The sequence below is a fragment of the Scyliorhinus canicula genome, chromosome 6 (assembly GCF_902713615.1).
Source record: "Scyliorhinus canicula chromosome 6, sScyCan1.1, whole genome shotgun sequence".
Taxonomy (NCBI): Eukaryota; Metazoa; Chordata; class Chondrichthyes; order Carcharhiniformes; family Scyliorhinidae; genus Scyliorhinus; species Scyliorhinus canicula.
Genome location: NC_052151.1, coordinates 104,949,575 through 104,972,669, shown reverse-complemented (window position 1 = coordinate 104,972,669; position 23,095 = coordinate 104,949,575). Strand labels below are relative to the sequence as shown.

General features: G+C 44.4%; 1 protein-coding gene across 5 annotated transcripts in view; it reads right to left on the bottom strand.

Moving 5' to 3' along the window:
- lama2 (laminin, alpha 2) overlaps nucleotides 1-23,095 on the bottom strand; it is a 607,521-nt gene that overhangs the window by 75,137 nt on the left and 509,289 nt on the right. For all 5 annotated transcript variants that reach the window (XM_038799795.1, XM_038799796.1, XM_038799798.1 and 2 more), the window contains 6 exons: nucleotides 20,419-20,521; nucleotides 12,861-12,977; nucleotides 12,220-12,402; nucleotides 8,594-8,748; nucleotides 8,362-8,505; nucleotides 445-578 (listed from right to left, as the gene is read on the bottom strand). In XM_038799795.1, the coding sequence (XP_038655723.1) occupies nucleotides 445-578; nucleotides 8,362-8,505; nucleotides 8,594-8,748; nucleotides 12,220-12,402; nucleotides 12,861-12,977; nucleotides 20,419-20,521 (836 nt within the window). The remainder of the gene's footprint in view (nucleotides 1-444; nucleotides 579-8,361; nucleotides 8,506-8,593; nucleotides 8,749-12,219; nucleotides 12,403-12,860; nucleotides 12,978-20,418; nucleotides 20,522-23,095) is intronic.

The following is a 23,095-nucleotide window of genomic DNA, read 5'->3' as shown; positions in this document are numbered from 1 at the left end:
ACCGTCGTGAACCTCTCCGGGTTTCACAACGGCGCGGGCCTTGCGGAGAATTCCGCCCACTATCACTGATAAAGAGGGAAACAAATCAAAACATATTTGTTTCTGGATAGGTGGTGAGAGAAGAAATTAATGCTAATTATATTAATCCCTCTCTGTGACACCAAACCCTCATATATTACAGTTAGAGTGTCATATTACTATACTGGCCAACCAACTTGATATTTAAAGTATGCGAAAGAAAAACAGCTCCAAATAAATTGAAGGGCATATTTATTCTAGCATGCTCTCTTTGAGGGGGAGTTCTTGCCCGCCACGAGTGGAACTAGCAAAAATCTGACTTGAAATGCCATAGATGGGTGTGAATAAAGGAATGCCATTTACATTCGCATTTATAATGATTTTAGCGCCGTATTTGGTCAGGGGAAACAAATGTGTGAAACTTACCGAGAGGCTTCAATTCTGTACCAATATTGGTCATTAATGATCAAGTCTGGATATTCAACACGTCCAACACCAGATCCTACATCCCACAGGAAGTTGACTTTGCCCTTGCGCATCTCAATTGCTAAGAAATCAGTCTGTTGAATAACAGTAAGATGAAAGTTGAAGGCTAATTTAGGAATCACAGTAAAACCTTGATCATTTGAGATTCAAATAAGGTAACATCTGTTAAATGCAAAATCTTCAGACACAGCAATGTCAAATGCTTCTTAAAACATGCACATTAACCACTATAGTATAATTATAGTATGGTTATAATTCAGAGGAAGCCATTCAGCCCTTTGTGCCTGTGCTAGCCCTCTGCAAGGGTCACCAATCTCTATCTCCTGCCTTTCCCCCATAACCTAGCAGATTTTTACTCTTCAGATAAGTATCCAATTATCAAATCTTTTGAAAGCCACATTCGAATCTGCCTCGACCACAATGCTGCTGGTTCAAAGCCAAATCAATGAAAGCATTCAGGCTCTTTGTAACAATCGTTTTGGAAATCTAATTTCATACACATGCCAAAATTAAGTATTTGAGTAGATAATTGATTCATCAATTAATATTCCACATTTCTTTTAACCCATTTGGTTCTGATTTCTCTGCTAAGCTTTAAAGTACATGTATTCACACATGATTGACTGAGTGGTAATACGTGATCTGAGTTAGAAGGTTTTGATGTAGAGCTCCACTTAAGAACATACAGTCCGTGCTGGCAGATCAGTACCATGACGAGGCAGTGTTAGAAGTGCCCTCTTTTACGAGACCAATCTGCGATCTCTGATGGACATAAATGATCGCATGACCTTATTTGAAGAAGACTAGAGAGGCTGACCAACATCTGTCCTTCAGGTAAAATCACCAAAAGCGATTGACAATCATTGATATTTGTGAGACATTGCTAGGCATCAATTGGTTGCCGCATTTTTATACATTGCCATTTTTTTTGTGTGAACCATTTTGGAATGCCCTGAGGATGTGAAAATATTTTCGGCAGTGAGCCATGCTCAAACAGGACAATTGGTTCTGCAAATTTGTGGTACATGCTATGGTTCTGATCACAACTTTTACTCCAGTGGCAGTGCAATGTGGCTGAAGTAGCCTACAGCCTATAGTGTATAATTTCACATAGCTAATATTCTGCAAATTTACTTCAAATACTTTAAACTAAATTTAGGAGAATCCCTGAAATTTCACAGCTCTTATTATTTTTATAATATTCTCTAAATAAAACCTGAAATATGAAAGCTATTCACAAATTGGATATCTAAAAGCTTAAAATGTATTGTGTTATTTGATACCCCAGATGCACTGTAGCAAGCTATTATGTTATGTTATACCTGACTTCTCTTATGGTGTCTGACAGTTCTACTGGAAAAACCACAAATGAATTTTCAAAACTGTGGGGATTTAGATTACAGCTCAGGTGTAGGTAAGAAATTGGTTCAACGGTCTGTAATTTCTATTGGTTAATGTAATAGAAAAATAATTTGTAAATGTAGTGTTCTTTATTTTTGTTTGTTCATGTGGTGTGGGCATTTCTGGCTAGTATTTGTTGCCAATCACTAATTGCCTTTGAGAACGTGGAGGTGAACAAACTTCTTGAATCATCGCAGTCCACGTGCTGCGGAGGGAATGACAGGGTTTTGATCAAGTGACAGTGAAAAAAACGGCAATTAATTTCCAAGTCAGGGTGGTGTGCGGCTTGAAGGAAAACTTGCAAATAGTGACTTTCCCATGTTCCTGCTACCTAGGTATTAGAGGTCGCAGGTTTGGAAGCTGTTGTGAAGGAGCCTTGGTGAGTTGCTGCAGAGGTTCTTGTAGATGGTACACACTTGCAATCATGGACTACCAGTAGTGGAAGGAGTAACTATTTCATGTGGTGAATAGGGTGGTAATCAGGAAGATTGCTTTTCCCAGATGGCATTGAGCTGCACTCATTGAGGCAAGTGGAGAGTATTCCATCACATTTTGTACTTGTGCCTCGTAGGTGGTGGACAGGTGAGTTACTTGCTGTCGGATTCCCAGCCTCGGTCCTGCTCTTGCGACCATGGTTTTGTTGTAGCTGGTCCAATAAAACTGCAGATGCTGTGTGATCAGTAGACTGTTATCATGCAGTTGATAATGAGGTTGGTAGATTGTTACTGTGAGTTTGGCTGACTGGCATTGTGTGGATGATAGAATTGTGATGAGACGGATTGTATTGACAGGCGTACCGGCTTTCACTCCTCCTCTTATCCATTCCTAACAATCTGAACAGAATGTGTCTGCTGATACCAGATGATGTCTTCTTGACAACACAGCACTGGACCCAGGTAGAAAAGTGGAGTTGAGGCAGAAGCTTAGCCATGATTGCATTGAATGGTGCCGGAGGGTCCGAATGGCCTGCACATGCTCTTTTTATTTCAATGTTCTTATGTACCCTGAGCCTCCCATGGTGAATCTATGTTATGTACTCTCAATGATCCATCTCTCCTAAATAAATGGACACCTAAAACTGTTTAACCTGCACAAAACTATGACTTAACATAAGATTTCTCAACTGGGGGCTCTGTACAGTGGTGATCCTAACTTCTCTTGGCACAGTGGCTCCCTGTCTCCATGTTGAAGTAAAGTTAAAATAAATTTAATGCCAGCCATGAAGATACCTGAAGTATCCAGAGGTTAATCTTTCAGACTCAAGTCACCACCGACTGACAAAAGTAGTGTCACTTTAGTCCCTGACCCCAGCTGTGCATAGGACAGGAAACACTGGAAACTGATCAACGGTCAGTGCTTGTGAACTGTCGATAGTTGGCCTCAAACATAAGTACTTCAATTATGCAAACCCAATGATATAAGTATTACGAAAAACACAGCAGTAGGCTTTCATCGAGAGGTTTGCACATTCATTCCAGGTGCTGATGGAATCCTGGTTGAAGGCATTGCAATTTGATTGTTTAGTCAATAGGTGGAGACAAACTCATTTCTAAAGCTGTCACCGTCTCAAAAAAATGAATTCATTGTAAATTGAACCATTTTTAAAATTGTGCAGAATTGTGCAGTTGACTCTTTGCTCTCACACCATATGCCTTTTCCTTTGCTTCAAATATTCATCTAGTTTTCCATTTAAAGATGTAATGATTTTTGGCTCAAGCATTCCCTAATGCATATTCCAACAACCTCCTGCTTGTAGAATTGTCTCCTAACATCTGTCCTCTCCACCAAATGTTGAAAGTTTCAATTGACGACCCCTCAGGACTGACTTCACCACCAAATATAATCCCTTCCTGTTCAACCTACCATAACTTTATAGAACTTTTAAAACCTCTGTTCAATCATTTCTTAGGTTTCTCCTCTGGAAATATCACATGTAAGGTCACAATAGTTTCCAAACTTTGAGCCACATTGGTGAATATATGTGATGTACTCTAAATGATCTTAATATCTCTTGTATAACACACTTAAAATTGTATTAAACTGTACAAAACTGTGGCTTAACCCAGGGGTCTTCAGCTTTGGTCTGCAGCTTCCTTGCCACAGTGGCTATCTGGCCCAATGTTGAAACTAATTTGGAATAAATCTAATGGCAACTAGTATTCAGAGTTTTACCTCCCAGCCTCAAGTCACTTATCGACACTAGCACGGTATCACTTTAGTCCTGACCTCAGCCAGGTAGAGGATGTGAAGAACTGCTGATTAATATCCAGAGGCTCAGGCGACATAAGAACATAGAAAATAGGAACATGAATAGACCAAACAGTCCCTGGATCCTCTTCTGCCATTCAATGGTAGAGGCAGTGCTGATCTTGCACATCTTCTGTCTCAGCTCCAATTTCCTGCCCAGGATCATTGGTCCAGTGCTAGGTTGTCAAGGACACGTCATTAGGTCCCAGCAGACTCAGGTTGTTCGGAATGGACAAGAAGAGAAGTGAAAGCTAGTACGTCTGTCAATACAATCAATCTCATCACAATTCTATCAGACACAAAATGACAGCATACCAAATTCACAGTAGTTATCTACCAACCTCACAGTGACAACCTAATAATCTCACAGTGACAGCTTACCAACGTCAAAGCGACAACCTACCTACCTCACAGAGACAGCCTGACAATGACAACCCACCAATCTCAGTGACTACCCATCAACATAACAGTGACAACTTACCAACCTCACAGTGACAACTTACCAACCTCACAGTGACAACTTACCAACCTCACAGTGATAACTTACCAGCCTCACAGTGACAACTTACCAACCTCACAGTGACAGCCCATCAACCTCACAGTGACAGCCCACCATCCTCACAGTGACAACTTACCAACCTCACACTCACACAGACAACCCACCAACCTCACAGTGACAACCTACCAGCCTCACAGTGACAACTTACCAACCTCACAGTGACAATCCACCAGCCTCACAGTGACAACTTACCAACCTCACAGTGACAACTTACCAACCTCACAGTGTCAACTTACCAACCTCACACAGACAATCCACCAACCTCACAGTCACAACCCACCAACCTCACAGTCACAACCCACCAACCTCACAGTCACAACCCACCAACCTCACAGTGACAACCTACCAGGCTCACAGTGACAACCCACCAACCTCACAGTGACAACCCACCAGCCTCACAGTGACAACCCACCAACCTCACAGTGACAACTTACCAGCCTCACAGTGACAATCCACCAACCTCACAGCGACAACCCACCAGCCTCACAGTGACAACCTACCAGCCTCACAGTGACAACCCACCAACCTCACAGTGACAATCCACCAGCCTCACAGTGACAACCTACCAACCTCACAGCGACAATCCACCAACCTCACAGTGACAATCCACCAGCCTCACAGTGACAACACACCAACCTCACAGTGACAACACACCAACCTCACAGTGACAACCCACCAACCTCACAGTGACAACCCACCTACCTCACCGTGACAACCTACCAACCTCACAGTGACAACCCACCAACCTCACAGTGACAATTGGCCAGCCTCACAGTGACAACCTAACAACCTCACAGTGACAATTGGCCAGCCTCACAGTGACAACCTACCAACCTCACAGCGACAACACACCAACCTCACAGCGACAACCTACCAACCTCACAGTGATAACCCACCAGCCTCACAGCGACAACCTACCAACCTCACAGTGACAACCTACCAACCGCACAGTGACAACTAACCAACCTCACAGTGACAACCCACCAACCTCACAGCAACAACCTACCAACCTCACAGTGACAACCTACCAACCTCACAGTGACAACTAACCAACCTCACAGTGATAACCCACCAGCCTCACAGTGACAACCCACCAACCTCACAGCGACAACCTACCAACCTCACAGTGACAACCTACCAACCTCACAGTGACAACTAACCAACCTCACAGTGACAACTTACCAGCCTCACAGTGACAATCCACCAACCTCACAGCGACAACCCACCAGCCTCACAGTGACAACCCACCAACCTCACAGTGACAACCCACCAACCTCACAGTGACAACCCACCAACCTCACCGTGACAACCTACCAACCTCACAGTGACAACCCACCTACCTCACCGTGACAACCTACCAACCTCACAGTGACAACCCACCAACCTAACAGCGACAACCCACCAGCCTCACAGTGACAACCCACTAACCTCACCGTGACAACCCACCAGCCTCACAGTGACAACCCACTAACCTCACCGTGACAACCCACCAACCTCACAGTGACAACTGACCAACCTTGGTAACAGTTTACCACCGACATAGTAACAGTCTGCTAGTTACACAGAAGCTACGAACGAACCACACAGTAATAGGCTACTAATCTCAAAGTCACAGTGTGACTTTGTGACACAGTGAGAACAGTCCGTGAACATAAACATAACCGAGTCTAGATGAATATTAAGCAGGACATGTATACCGGAGATACCTCGTCAGCAGCGACAAATTTCACATTAGATAAGCAAAATTAAAATGATAAATATCATAGTCATAGAACATACAGTGCAGAAGGAGGCTATTCGTCCCATCAAGTCTGCACTGACCCACTTAAACCTTCACTTCCACCCTACCCTGTAACCCAATTACCCCTCTTAACCTTTTTGGTCACGAAGGGCAATTTATCACGGCCAATCCACGTAACCTGCATGTCTTTGAACTGTGGGAGGAAACCGGAGCACCTGGAGGAAACCCATGCAGACATGGGGAGAACATACAGACTCCACACAGACAGTTACCTAGCAGGGAATCGAACCTGGGGCCTGGCTCTGTGAAGCCACAGTGCTAGCCACTTGTGCTACCGTGGTCCCCATATACCTGCTTAACTGTCTAACTAATTAATTGCGATGGAGTGAAAGTACTTGTGCTGCAGGATTTTTATAATCCTGGAATGGGAACTCTCAGAAACGAAAAGTTTGACAGGGATGATGGTGAATGTGGTCATGGAAGGGGCATTTTGCTGAAAGTGCTTCCACTTCTCACTCATTGCAGCCACCCTCAGCACTCATTCAGTACCTGCAGAGGGATGGGTGAAGCAGTAGGAACCATCATGGGTTCCAAAAGCCAATAGCAACTAAACCATCAAAGGAGGATTTTGAACAGCTACCTTGATCTCTACTAATAGAAAAGGGGTTGCATCAAATAGGCTGAGTGAGAAGATGGTGGAGTGGGCACCCACCATTTATATGTACCCCGCTGCTAGAATCATGCCAGGCAGAGGCACGTAAAAAGCAACCTGGAGTTACTGTTTCACATCAAGGACCTTTCTTCAGAACTGAAGGAAGCTAGAAATGTAGGAGAAAAGGAAGGACAAAAGAGAAGGTCTGTGACAGTTTAGAGGACAGGGCAGAATAACTGACAAAAGATTTCATGGTACAAAAGGCAAAGAAAGTGGTAACTATGTTAGTGAGCAAATAGAAGACATGTCCAGAGTGGGTGTGATGGGCAGGGTGAAATAGCCGTGTCTGAAAATATTGAAAATAAAGGCATAGAAAGTCAGCACATGCAAATGAAACAAAAGAAAGGACAGAATTTATGGTCTAAAATTATTTAACTCAATGTTGAGTCCAGAAGGTTGTAAAGCATCTAATCGAAAGCAGAGATGTCAGGGTGGTGGCAAACACCGAGATGTGGGGTCAAGTTTGCAGAGTGCAAGTCTGCATGGTGGCACAGTGGTTAGCACTGCCTTCTCACTGCGCCGAGATCCTAGGTTTGATCCCGGCTCTTGGTCACTATCTGTGTGGAGTTTGCACATTCTCCCCGTGTTTGCGTGGGTTTCGGTCCCACAACCCAAAGATATGCAGGGTAGGTGGATTGGCCACGCTAAATTGCCTCTTTATTGGAAAAAAAGGAATTGGGTATTCTAAATTTATTAAATAAAAGAATATTTGCGGACTGCGTAGAGGTGTTCCACAAAGCCAACTGCGTAGGCTCACTACACCTGGCCAGGACTCTGGTAATAAAGATCCTATTTAGAAGCAATGCTAAAACTGATGCCCACGCTTCTCCTCTGCCACTGCTGTGAACTATGATCCCATTCCCATAACACCTCAGGCACATGCTCTTCCATCCTGCTAAATCACAGTGTCTCCAAGGGCAACTACCTGAAATTCACAGTTCTGCCACCCCTCCCTATAACTCTGACCACATCATGGCCAAAACGCCAGACATATATTCAATTGAGCTGGCCTTGTCAATCAAAGTCAGGTCATTCTTCATTGGTGTGCAGGGCACTTGGATGGCACCAGTGCTGCTAGGCACTGCACAGAATCGTGCCTAGAAGCCTCAACATTTTGTATAATGTTAACATTTACTTTCAAGGTAATGAAGAAAATAACATAAACATCCAGAGTGAGCTCTAGAGAGGCATACTCACATATTTTGCACTACCAAGATAAAATAGCAGATTCTCAAGCTCCGGCGTCTTCACATTGAGAACAATAGAATTGTAGGTGCCTTTTTTAATGTCGGGACGGTAAGTGCGGATACAATCACCACCAGATGAGACTGATACTTTGATCTAATGTAAGTATAACAATTAGATACTGAATGGAGAGTGGCAAAGTTAACAAAAATACTGAATTTATCTTGTTGATCAAGTTACTCACGGAGTTGGCATGTTTACGGGCCTGATTTATAAGCTCTTTGATGTGAGAGATGTTTTTGCCCAGAGTGTCCTGAAGATTTTTGATAGGTTTGAGTTTATTCAGCAACTTATCTGTCTTTTCTTCCAATTCTTTAACTTTCATATCAGCATCAGAAACTTAAGAAAGAAATATAAATGTGCACCATCTTTCAGAATTAGAACCTTCAAAAATTTTCAAAAATAGAAAATGCTGAACAAACTCCGCAGGTCTGACAGCATCTGTGGAGAGATATCAGAGCTAATGACACGTTAGAGTCTGGATGACTCTTCATCAACGTCAAACGTGAGTTCCATTCTCTCTCCACAGATCATGTCAGATCCGCTGAGATTGTCCAATACTTTTTGTTTTTGTTTCCGATTCCAGCATCCACAGTAATTTTCTTTCATTTTAGGTCACTTAGTACATCTTTTGTAAGAAAAGGGATGACTCCAAATTACTCTAGAATGTCTTCATCGTTTACAAACTTTCCATGGATCTTACCAACTCTCAATCTGCAGGTGAAGGATACCAGTAAGTTCAGAAGATGTCTAAAATCTATTAATATTAACTTAACTAAACTCTCAGAGAAGTTTGCATCCCTGAACTAGACCCACACCAAGGTGAGTACAAAAATAGGTGCAATATTTGTTGAACAATCCCGATCTGAAAAATCTGTCCCTTACCAGCCCTCTTCCACTCATCAGTTCTTTCCAATTCTGTTTGACATACAAACAATTGTATTATTACTATGGTGAGGGCATGGCAAAACATTAAGATTTCTGAGATGCATAGCAACATGAGAAGACATGATCCATTCCCATATTTAATATGAGTTTTTTGGATTGGCTGTGTAATTTCAAAATATCATTGAGTTTTAATGATAGGAAACATGCCAAATAATTGTGATTTTTGTTGCTTTGAGAAACTTTCTGCTTTGTGTATTCAATTTTCTTTGTGTGCTTTATACGTACTGCTTAATGTAAATAACTAAACCAGGAATAAATTACTCTTTAAGATTTCAGTGCGGATTAGAAGTCTGGAGGAATAGAAAATTCTGGTTTTGAAGTATATCTTTATGACCTCAATGATTCTGATCCACATATTAGGATATTGGCCATAGGAGCCAAAGGACTTTGTCATCCATTGCTTTTACTAGACAGAAAATCATACTCTGAATATGATCTACTGGCAGACAACAATCTCTGTTGGCAGCATGAATCCCAAAACTATGTTTGTATGCTTGCATCTTCGCCAGGCTTCCAGAATAGGATGCACACTAGACTGACACTGGACACTATGAGAAAACTGAAGTGATCTGTGAAAATTAAGTTCAAAGCCAGTAATAAAATACTATTCAACTTGCAGACATCAGACAGAGTGTAAAACTGTAGCTGATCGAGCGGAGATTATTAAAAATATCAACCATTTCCTCAACCTAGAAGTTGATGCTACTAACACACAACTGAAGAAGACATAGGGTGCGATCCTCCGGCCACGCTGCGCAGGAAAAGCATCTCCCCGTGGTTCAGCATGGCTGCTCAAAGTCAGGAGACCCCGCTCCCGGGATCTACCCGGCTCTCAATGCCTCGCGCGATTCAAAATAATCTCGTGAGACGTTGGATGGGTAATCTCGCCCACATTGGGCGGGATCACGTTTTAGCAAATCTGCATAATAGAGCAAGCCTTACTTTAATGTGTAAATTCCCAAGGTACCTGAGGCTTTGGGATTCTATCCCTTTGCCTTGGGGACCTCGAGCCAGTGCCGTTTGATACTGGTTCCCACAAACGGGGACCAGACGGACCGACACTCGTGGGGGTCTCCAAGCAGGTCGGATGCCCCCAGCTACATTCCCTTTGGGACGGGTGGTGATCTGGCACTGCTGTTACCACCTCGGTACCCTGGTAGTGCCAGCCTGCCAGGTGGCACTGCCAGCTGGCAGGGGTACTGCCAGGTTGGCACAGCCAAGGTGCCAAGGGGGCATTTTTTGTGCACATGCGATCAGGCCGGAGTTGCCCGCCATGGGTATTGTGGGACTGAGGACCCTCACATGTTGTGTTCGGGATTGGAAGAAGGCCGGGGATTTATTTTTGTATGCCTCGGAGATCAGGGCGCGATTTTTAAATGGCATTCTGATCGCTCGCTGCAACGGGGAGCTCTGGGAGCAGGGCCCCCCATTGTAAAAAATCACCAGACAACTCTACAGTGCCCTCCCATCGTCCACTTGCCACCAGAAAACCCCCACAACACGCACCAGGCCCGGGCCCTCTCCCCCCTGGTTCCAGCATCTCCCACCCCCCCTCCCCCTACTGTACCCCAAGTGACCGACATCCAGCTACGGGGTCGCCGACGGGCTTGTCACTGTCAGCGCCCCACCCCCACCCCATTTCCCTTTCAGGCCCCCTCCTTCAACCCCCACTTTAATGGCCATGCCCCTTTCTGGCCCCTCCCTATGGTACACTGGCAGTGCCAGCAGGTTGGCAATGTCAAAGTGCCAGGGTATCAGGGGGCAGTGCCCTGTTCCAGCCCACTCGGGGGCTCCGATCTTGGTCATCACATCAAATTTTTGTTGATAGAGACGAGTAGTGATTCCCGACGGCCTCACGCCAGCGGAGACAGAGAATCCCGGGATCTGGGTAACTCTGTCTAAATCCCAGATTTGCATATCTGAATACATACTTAAATATGCAAATCAAGTTCATGCCCTTGCTGAGTGTGAACTCGGTGCGTCTGGTGCTGCAGACTGGGAGCATCTGGGCACAAACCCCATTTTGGGCCCTCCTGCTATTCGCCGGGAATAGCGGGATGTGTGCCGGGTGCAAAGCAGGTGGAAATCCGCCCCTTAAACGTAAATAGAATAGCTAATTCGCAATGTTGGTTTGAATATCACTGTTCGTGCACATTTAACTCATTCCTAAATTTTCTTTAAGCATGCAGTATTGCTTATTTTTACACTGTAATGGCCCCAGGTAACTATGAAGTAAAACGACTGACATCCACACTAAATATAATTTCAGCGATGGAGTGGTCTAATCATTCCTGGCCTCTGTGTAAAAATCATTTACATATTCCATTAGTTACTACCTTTCTTTTGTGAAGTACATTGGTGAATTTTTGAATTAATGAACGTGAAAGTAGTCAATAGAAGGAAATTGAACATTTTCTATTTTGCTCACCAGTGGTACTATCAAGTATTTCTAATTAAAATGAGCTGCTGGGTAAAGCTCTTACTATATTGCTGCAACAGCCTGTCCAACATTTGATAGACTAACTCCTCGTTCATTATTACAAGATAGGTAGTTTCTGTACAAGTCCTCCATGTTACGTTTCTGATTGAGACTGTCAGCTTCATGCTGATGTAAGGACAGAATTGTATTTTGGAATTTGCTCAGTGGGAATTAGGTTCAGCTTCTTCAAATTCACTTAAGCTGTCTCAAATTATCAGCCACATTAAGAATTGTACTGGAGGGGAAATTACTTTGATATTCAGAAAACTGTTTTAAGATGTCAGTAAGATGAAGTAGAGGGGAAAAAAAGTAACTATGATAATTGTGCAATTGTACGTCTTTTGATCACACAAAATACAGCAACAGCGCAAACAGCAACTTACTTGTTTTAGCTGGCATGTCAACAGCAGCATTTGCTTTGGCAACATCATCTTTGAGCTTGCTGCAGTTGTCCTGCAATCCAAGTAGATTCTGATTTAAATCTTTTATTTCTGCCAGCACTGCATTCGCTGTGTCATTTGCTTGTTTAGCTTTATCTTTAGCTGCTTGTATCTTTGTGCTTGCATCTATCGTGTGAAAGAAATGTACACATTACTCAATTGCAATTATTCACATTACCTGACAGTATGAAAATAGGTGAGTATTGACTTCACGAGAAAGTTAACATTGAACAGAAAGGAGACATGGTCAAGGTGATTTTTCTGAGTTTGCATTGCCAATGGAAATCCACTGGAGACACAGACCAACATTTTTGAATACTCCTCCCATTGATTTTATGCCCATTTAATAATAATATTAATAATAATGATAATAATAATCTTATTGTCACAAGTAGGCTTCAATGAAGTTACTGGGAAAAGCCCCCAGTAATAAGTTATACCACAGAATCAAAGGGGAAGCTCTGAATAATTTCTGGTTGCAGATGAGACTTGCAAATAATGACAATACAAAGTGACCAACTTTATCCTAAAAAAACGACAAGCACTGTAGAAGCATAAAGATTGACGTATCAGACAAAACCTACCTTTGGGAATGGCGTAGAGCTTTGCAAGGGTGTCATTTAAGGCTTTCAACAAGTTTTTGTTTTTTGCAGCACCATCATTTAGCCTATTTTGTAAGCTATTCAAGTTGTCTCCTTTTTCTGAAAGACAACAATAAAAAATTCAGCGGATGGGATCTATGTCATGGCATAGATTTCTTGAAGTAAATAAAATAGGTGTTTATATATTTTTATCTGCCTGTGTTTCTTTTATATTTGTGAATTATTCAAGCTATGGTTCAGTGAGTCATAGGTCCATGCGACTTAGTGATGAGCCATCTGAATCAGGGCAGTCACCATTTCATGCGTGATCCACGTGTAGTTTGATTATCTCGCCTGCGGTTGAGGTGCTCTGATTGATTTCAATGGCATTTAGCTAAGAAATTGAAAAACCAAAGTGTTCCTACTTCTGATCACCATTCATTAACTTATGCTGCAAAGCATTCAACTCTGGCCATTGAGAAAGGATGGAATTGGGATAGGATAGAATCGAGCTGACTGCACTCTACTGTAGTCAGCCTACAGACAGCCACTGTGTAGACTATCAAATAGTGAGTGGGGTGTTAGAGGGGATGCTGGTAGTGTTAGTCAACATATATGTTTCTAACTAGGCCGATGCGAGGTTTGTAAAGGGCTTATTCGGAGCAATCCCGGGCTTGGATACACACCAACTGATTATGTCCGGAGATTTTAATTGTGTAATGGAGCCGAAGGTGGACAGGTCGAGCCCCAAGTAGATGGGAAGGTCGAGGATGGCGAAGGAGCTGGGAGGGTTTGTGGAGCGCATAGGTATGGTGAAGCTGTGGAGGTTTAGAAACCCTTGGAAGATGAAGTATTCCTTCCTCTCGTATGTGTATAAGATGTATTCTAGAATAAATGTTTTTGTGTTGAGTCGGGCGGTGCCGATGGGGATGGTAGGGGCGGAGTATGTGGAAATTATGATTTTGGACCACACGCCGCATGGGCTGGAGGTGAGGCTTAGTTCGGGCTGGGTGCAAAGGCCCAGGGTGGAGGTTGGATTTTGGATTTCTGGCAAAAAAGGCATTTTGTGAGAAGGTGAGGGTGGCGATGAGGGATTATGTGAAGTTTAATCAGAACGGGGAGGTGTCGGTGGCCTCATTTCGGGAAGCTTTGAAGGCAGTGGTCCAAGGAAGGCTCATAAATATAGGGAGGAGCACAGTTGACTGTTAGATGAGGTAGTTGAGCTAGATAGAAGATACTCGGCAGTCCCCACAAAGGAGTTGCTGGGGGAGAGGAAGAAGTTGCAGGGGCACTTTGATAGGTTGGCGATGGGCAAGGTGGAGGGGACAGCTACAGAGGGAGAGGGGGTGCAGTGTGAGTATGGAGAGAAGGCAAGCCCCCCAGCTGAGGAGGCAGGCTGCGTCTAGGGAAATTTTAACGGTAAGGCCAGAGAAAGGGGACGTGGATTTGGAGCCGGAAAAGGGGGTGCTACAAGACGTTGTATAAGTTCAAGCTGGGTGGAGAGGATGGGGATGTGGGATGGTTTCTGGATGGGTTGGAGATGGGGAAGAGACAGGCATTGGAGGAGCTGTTGGGGCTGAGGGAGGTGATGGATAGTATCAGGGAAATGCATTCGGGGAAGACTCCGGCCCGGATGGTTTTCCGGCAGATTCTATGAGCAGTTTGTGACAGAGTTGGCCCCACCCACCTGTAGGGGACATTCATTGAGGCAATGGAGAGGGGCGGAGTTGCCAGCAATGCTGTGCAGGTGTCAATTTTGCTGACCCCGAAGAAGGGGAAGGACCCACTGGAGTGTGGGTCCTACAGGCCCATCTCTTTGTTGAACATGGATGTGAAGTACTGTTGAAGTTGTTGGCGTGCAGGTTGCAGGGGTTTATGCCAGAGGTGGTCTCTGGGGATCAAACAGGTGATGGGTCGGCAGCTCTCCAGCAACCTGAGAAGGCTGTTGAATGTAGTTATGACCCTGTCAGGGGGTAATTGTATCCATGGATGTGGAGAAGGATTTTGAGTGGGTAGAGTGGAGGTACTTGTTTGAAATTCTGGGTAGGTTTGGCCAAGGTTTGCACCACGGGTGCGCCTTTTCTATGCATCCTGAGTGGCAAGTGTGCGCATAAACAAGATGAGTTTAGGGTACTTCAGGCTACAAGGCAGGGATGCCCGTTGGCACCGTTGTTATTTGCATTGGCGATTGAGCCCTTGCCATTGGCCTTTCTGGGGTTGGCTGAGTGGCGAGGGATTGCGAGGGGGGTGGGGGCACGGAGCACCGGGTGTTGCTATATGCAGACAACATGCTGCTGTTTCTGTTGGACCTGCTGGAGATTATAGGCAGAACACGGGCCTGCTGGAGAGTATAGGCAGATCAAGGGCCTGCTGGAGAGTATCGGCAGAACAAGGGCCTGCTGGAGAGTATAGGCAGATCAAGGGCCTGCTGGAGAGTATAGGCAGATCAAGGGCCTGCTGGAGAATATAGGCAGAACAAGGGCCTGCTGGGGAGTATAAGCAGAACAAGGGCCTGCTGGAGAGTATAGGCAGAACAAGGGCCTGCTGGAGAGTATAGGCAGAACAAGGTGTTGCTCGTTTTACTGGAGTGTATTAACACGCCTCCGTTTAAAGGCCGTGTGCTTAACACTACTATGGCTTTGTGTATGTAATTATGCTCAGGAGTCGCCAGGTGCTGTATTTAGACACCTCACAAGTATATCAAAGTCAGGTTCAAAGTAATAAATCTGTACACCGATTAGTAAGTCCAAACGATTGATATTTATTATGACAAATATAATAAATACACATGCATACGCTAAAGAGACTAACTTACTTCTAATACTAAACAACTAAAATACTTATCTAGACAGGAACAGGCAAGGTCAGGGAGCAAGGCCTTCGTCCCGTTCTTGGTCTGCAACTCTCAGGTACTTAAAGCTGTCAGGATCTAGCAAGGTCTGGATCACGTAGCGATCGTTGTATTGGCACTTACAGTTCGATGGCTGATGGCTCAACGGCTGGTGATGGAACTGGAGTCAGGATGCGATGTAGCAGCAAAGCAGAGCCGGAGCGACAAAACAGACCGAACCATGTGCGGGGTCTACTTTTATAGTCCCTAGAAGTCCGTGCCCCTTCGGGGCGGGCCTTTTACCTGCCATGTATCGATTGGGCCTTTCCCAATCGATATCTTCTAAATCCCCCAATCTGAGGGTCGTTTCTCGATGGGTGGGCTGTCCCTATGGTTCTTTGTGTTGGATACAGTGGTGCCGCTCTGTCTGGGCGTCTACTCAAAAGTATCTATTGATACTTAAATGTTTCTATTGTGCGGGGTCTGGATCTGGATCACCTCATTACTATGTAGATCTTGTTGCCATTTACACCTTTGGCTGAACTCTGCACCTGGCCACAAACTGGTTTCTGTACGTGCAGAATGCTAATTAGTCTCCTGCAAACTGCTTGTCCTTGCTAAGACTGTTTTTCCCTGCAGCCTTAGCAGTTCTCCATTTTGTAGCCCAGTGTCCATCTTAGGTGGCTACAAAGGGCCTGCTGGAGAGTATCGGCAGAAGAAGGGCCTGCTGGAGAGTATAGGCAGAACAAGGGCCTGCTGGAGAGGTTTGGGACCTTCTCTGGTTATCAGCCGCATTTAGGGAAGAGCAAGGTGTTTCCAGAGACGGGGCGGGGCGGGGGCCCTATTCGGAGCCGCTACAGTTTAAGGTAGCAAGAGAATGGTTTAGGTATTTGGGGATTCAGGTAACGCATGAGTGGGTTAGTTAATCAGGTAACGATGCATAGATGGAACTTTTTTTCAATATAAATTTAAAGTACTCAATTATTTTCTTTTCCCAATTGAGGGGCAATTTAATGTGGCCAATCCACGTAAACTGCACATCTTTGGGTTACATAGAATATAGAACATACAGTGCAGAAGGAGATCATTCGGCCCATCGAGTCTGCACCGACCCACTTAAGCCCTCACTTCCACCCTATCCCCGAAACCCAATAAACCCTCCTAACTTTTTTTTGGTCCCTAAGAGCAATTTTATCACGGCCAATCCACCTAGCCTGCACGTATTTGGACTGTGGGAGGAAACCGGAGCACCCGGAGGAAACCCCCGCAGACATGGGGAGAACGTGCAGACTCTGCACAGACAGTGACCCGGCAGGGAATCGAACATGGGACCCTGGCGCTGTGAAGCCACAGTGCTATCCACTTGTGCTGACCTATGTGGGGTGAAACCCATGCAGGCATGGGAGAATGTGCAAACTGCACACGGACAGCGACCCAGGTCCGGGATTCGAACCCAGGACCTCAGCGCCGCAGTCCCAGTGCTAACCACTGCGCCACGTGCTGCCCACACAGGTGGAACCTGACAGCATTAGTGGAGGAGGTCAAGGGGGATCTCAGTAGTTGGGATACCTTGCACTTGATGTTGGCAGGGAAGGTGCAGTGGTAAAGATGAATGTGCTGTCAAGGTTCCGGTTTGTCTTTCAGACCCTCCTGATTTTCTCCCAAAGGCCTTTTTCTGGAGGGTGGAGGCACTGATCTTGGGTTCATATGGGTGGGAACGGTATTGAGGGTGAAGAGGACTCTATTGCAGAAGCAGAGCAGAAAGGGGTTCGGTGCAGTCGACTTTCAGGATATAGAACCAGTTGAAGGAGGCATCTCAAATTGGATAAAATGTTGGTGTTGACACCACTATGTAAAACCAGAGGTTTAAGACCGGGGAGATGGATAGGATGTATGGGACGTGAAGGAAGGCGGGTTAGGGATATGTTCTCAGAGAGGATGTTTGTGGGGCTGGATGAACTGCGGGAGAGGTTTGAGGTGCCGAGGGGCAGTAAGTTTAGGTGTCGCAGGTGCAAGACTTTGTGCAAAAGGAGTAGCCAATGTTCCCAAACTACTGGAGTACATGCTGTTGGAGCAACCGCATCTCCCTGACAATTTGGGGGTGGGTAGGATTGGGGATATATATGGGTGGTTGGGTGAGTAGGCCAAGGCACAGGTAGTGAGGATAAAGTGTAAGTGGGAGGAGGAGTTAGAGAGCGAAATAGGGTGGGGATTCTTGGGGAGGCATTGCGGCAGGTGAACTCAACCTCCTCCTGCGCGAACATGAGCTTGATTCAGTTCACGGTAGTGCACAGGGTACACATGACTCAGACGAAGATGAGTGGGTTCTTCAAGGGAGTGGCTGATGGGTGTGAGAAGTGTGGGCGGGGGCTGGTAAACCTTGCGCACACTTTCTGGGGCTGCGAGAAGCTGGAGAGATTTTGGGAGGCGGTGTTTGGGACATTATCTAGGATAGTGGGGATGGAGATCCTGTTGTGGCGATCTTTGGGCTTTCGGAGTAGTGGAGCTGCTGTAATGGAAAGAGTGCTGCTGTTGTGGTCTTCGCCTCTGATTGCCTGGCGAAGGATCCTCTTGAATTGGAGATCAGATACACCGCTAGGGGACTTCTTCCAGCTGGAGAAGATGAAGTTCAGGTTGAGGGGGTCGGAAGAGGGTTTTGAGGGGCGATGAAGGCCGCTCATGACCTTATTTGAGGAGCTGTTCATCGTGGGGATGGGCGGAGGTTAGGGGGGGAGGGGGATTAAAAGGGATTAACTGTTGACTATGCTTTGATGGACTGTGTATTCTGTTGATGTTGTGTATGTTTGGAATAATATCTTTTCAACAATAAAAGAAACTGCAGGCTGGATATGTTGTGCGGGAATGGTGGGAAATTCCCCCCACCCTGGGGTGTGTTTTCTGGTGTCAGAGGCGGCTCGTCATTGGCTGCCGGTGGGATCTTCTGTTCCCACTGGTTCCACCAGGGAACCAGCCGGGGGAGGTGTCACCATCGATGGGACCGTAAGATCCCACCCATTGTATTTAGCTTCATTAGTTAATCAGGTTGATTCATTAATCAATCAGTTTGATTCTTCTGTCTATAGCGAATGCAGAAAGTTGATAATACGAGATTTTCAGTACCAGTACCACCCTATTAAATGTTACCAGGATATTTGACAAATTTAAGCTTGGCATAGTCAATTCTTAAAAACAACATTAGACAAGAACAAGAAGTGCAAGTAACTTTTATATTATAGACTGCTAGAAGAAATTATGATTGGCATCGTTGAATTGGTAATTTTTACGCAAACATTTCTCTTAACTACAAAACCTATTCCAGTGGGTAAGCCTCTATTTACTATGAAGCAGTGTATATTTAATACTTAGGGCGGGATCTATCAGTCACTTTGCACCCGAAAAGCAGTGCAGCGCAAAGCGGCGGTAGGTGCCGGGAGATCCCATTTTAGGGATTTACCCGGCTCACCTTGCCCCTTGAATCTAATGCAATCTCTTGAGACGTCGCGATGTGAATCCCGTCCATTGTGGCCACAATCGCTGCACTGAGAAGCACCTCAGTGCAGAAAAAAGGGCCAAGCGCGGCCTCGTCGGTGATTTGCCCGCTGAGGTCCTCAATCAACCCGGTTGGGGGTTAGATAGTGTGATGTTTCTCGGCGCTCGGTGTGCCGGGAAACACCCAGCTAGTCTCGAGCCACGGGACTCTGTCCCCATTCGGGTAGATTGCAACCATATTATCTGTAATTGTCGCAAAACTAGGGATTAAACAGAAACTTTTGTCACCCTAACTAGCTGAGTGAGTAAGGAGTAGCATAGAAAGATTGTAGAACTAGAAACAGGCACCATAAAGATTCTTCAAGTGCATCAGTAGTAAAAGAAAACAAAGAAAAACACGAAAAGGCTTTAGCAATGGCCAGCAATCCTGCAATCTCCATACTCATCCCTGGTTGGTTAAAGGCAATGCAATTAAATGTCTGGAAGTGATGGTCAATCACGCACGTGACACCATCACATCATTGTACATCAATTTGCATGCATCCATGTACAGACTGGCAGGGTGCACTCTGCATCAGGCCACAATATGATTGGGAAAGTGCAACAGGGTCAATCAAGGCACATAATATAACATTATAGATCTCCATCCAATTCTCTGATTGGAAATTGGGAATGATTTGTGCTTTAAGAAATGGCCAATTCTGATCAGAAATCTATCCCATTATGTATACAGTTCCAGGGATTTTCTGGAGTGGCTGCAGTGTTGACCTATAGAAAAACCCATTTTTCACACTACTGAAAATGTGTTTTATCCATTCACAGAGCTAAACCAGCACATAATCAAGAAGTTCATCATCCAGTACCAAATCCCAGCTTGACAGTTATTTACTATTATTTATTAATTATTTATTATTTATTTATTTATTATTTATTATTTTTTACTAGTATTTGGCATACAAAATGCTAACCAGTTGTCTTTTCTGTGAAGGAAAACACTGCATAACAAAATGGGCTTCCCAGGCATTTGAATAAACCAGATTTTAACCTCAGGGGTACAGCAACAAAATGTTGTAACAAAATAACATAAATATTCCTTTTCGTAACTGGAGCTTTAAACAGTTCTGTTTTGTTGTCTCGATTAGATACTGAGTCCAAAACTATTAGAGCTTTCAAGCTACACATTTAACTGTTTTTATTACATCTGACGTATTTCGAGTACAGATCCCCATCCCAAAAGCTTACCTTTTACATCTTCTCCCAATCGTTTGGCCTCATTTAACCGTCTAAAGCTTCTTTGCAGGGAACCCTTGGCAGTTTCCTTCAAAGATCCATCTGGACCAGATGCCTGATGAAAGAAGAAGGAAACATGGAAAGTATCTTTACTGAAACAGTGTAATATAGACATGATTATGATTCAGCCAGTCTAACAATATCTCAGGGTGGTTCTGTCAGACCATAATTCTGAGGCACTTGGAAAAAAAATCACTATTTTGAACTATTTGTAAGCATACCATTGAATGGATCACACGAGCAACAGGTATACAGGCAGTGCATAACCCAAATTGATCTCCCTGAGTGTCTATGGGTGTGATTTTACCCTTTTTCTCCGAGAAATCCCTTTTTCTCTTCCCTCTATCACCTTTATTTTCTCTACCCTTGTATATATCTGTGGCTCTCTATGTGTCTATTTCGGTTTTCTTCTCACTCCCATGTCTGCTCCTCATCCACTCCGTCTGAACTTTTAACTTTCCCTGTTCGTTATACTCCTCACTCACTTCACGTGTCTGATCTATCCGTCTGCCCATCCTTCTGGTGATTTGTTTCTCTCCAAACACATCTTTCCCTCTCCTAGTTTGAACTCTCCATGAATTTCTGTTTTACTCTCTCTGGACTGTTCTATTTCCTTGATTGTCTGGGCTGCTCTTCTCTCGCTGCTTAGTAAAACACCTTCTGCATGCTTACATTCAAAAGAGGATTCGGGTGAGCTGTGCAGCAAAGGGCTAATGTTGACAGCAGAAGCAGAGATCAGGAGCTGAAGGCCACAAATCATGGTGGGCTCTAATAATATTGTCCAACACACTTCATTAGTAACATGTGAAAATTCATCTAGATCTTATTTACAATCAGATATAATTCAAACTGGTAAATAACATTAAAGTGTCCATTCGGAATGGAAATTCAGGTCCTCTGCCCACTCAATTTGTCAAACAAAGTCCGGAACCACCATGCCGGGTTCTCGACCACTCAGTCCTGCGTGGTTGGGAACTCAGTCCATTGGGGGCGGAGTGTCGTGGGAGGATGGGTCGACGATGCGCCAACGGCATTGCAATGGTGCGACGCGCGCGATGCAATTACGCATTTCCAAGGGGGGGAAGCATGGCTGACCGGTGTCTAGCCGGCACCTGCCCCGATTTGGGCATCGGGAATTGATTGTCCACCCAATTGCCGATTACGATATCGGTGTCGGGCAACGGAGAATCCTGCCCTTAACCCTTTTTTTAAATAAAACGTGGAGGAACAGTCACAGGACCACTAATTAGTTTCAACAACAAGAAAAAAAGCATTTATTAAACATGCAAAGTTGGATTATTATACAATAGGCATTTACTCCCCCCTTTATCTTGATAATTACACACAGATTAACACAGATTCCAAAGTACATTTTAAGATACAATGGTCTCATTGGCACACAAAGTGTCTTTTAAGCACAAAAAATGTAAGGTCAAATGTATGCATTCCGCTCTGAACCCAAGTAAGTGTCTGTGAATTTCTCCTCATTATTCCCCAGATGATGATCACATGAGTTTCCAAACTCCACTCCCAAATGTACACTTTAAAATCTTCTCATAATAATGCTTTCCCTTCGCAGTTTGCATTCCGAATCCAGACCAGGTTTTCCCAGTGACACTTTTAAACAAAGCATTCGCTGCACTTTTAACAGTGACTACAGTCCAGGATTTCACACCAACCTCTTTAGGATTTGTTTTGACTGCTGTGCAAACTACTCACAATTGCTTCAACTCTTGATTCCCAGACTGTATTAAAATGGCATCTAATGGCATCATATGTTTTACCTTTTACGGCTGCTGCCCCACTATAAATCTGGTTAATGCAATTGTCTCTTTAACTCAGAAAATTTTGTTCACTCTTCCTTGAATTCTTCTGAACAATACCTTGGTTTTTGTTCACTTAACTCCAGATTTCGTGGACACCACTTCATTTTTCTAGTTTCCTTAATTAGTTGTTCTTCAGATCTTTGCAATTGTTTTCATCACCATTACACCACGGTATGATTTTTCTTCCAGCAGAGCTGAGAGATATGTTCCCTCTCTCGCCTTCTAAACCAACTGCTTCTAGCAAAGGTGTGAAAGCTACCTTCTCTCTTACTACATATCTCCAACTGCAATCAAATTAGCTAACTAAAACTCAAAAGCTTATCAAAAGCGAAGCAACACCCACATGCTTATGCCGTTTATTAATTCTTCACTTTGTAGCCCTCTCAAAGCACAATAAAACACAGTGGGAACTGAATCAACCCCCACACATGCACCTTTGTCCAGCATGTATCTAACGATAGGTTTTACTCTTCCAGGCACAGAAATACTATACCTTATTTCTAATGTTTACCAATACAATTAGAAATCCCTTAAAACTACCTTTTGTTTTCCTAACAAGGGGCTGGTTTAGCACACTGGGCTAAATCGCTGGCTTTTAAAGCAGACCAAGGCAGGCCAGCAGCACGGTTCAATTCCCGTACCAGCCTCCCTGAACAGGCGCCGGAATGTGGCGACTAGGGGCTTTTCACATAACTTCATTGAAGCCGACTCGTGACAATAAGCGATTTTCATTCATTGTTTTCATTTTTAACAGCCCACACAGGCTTGATGAGCCAAATGATCTCTCCCCGTCAAATGGCCTC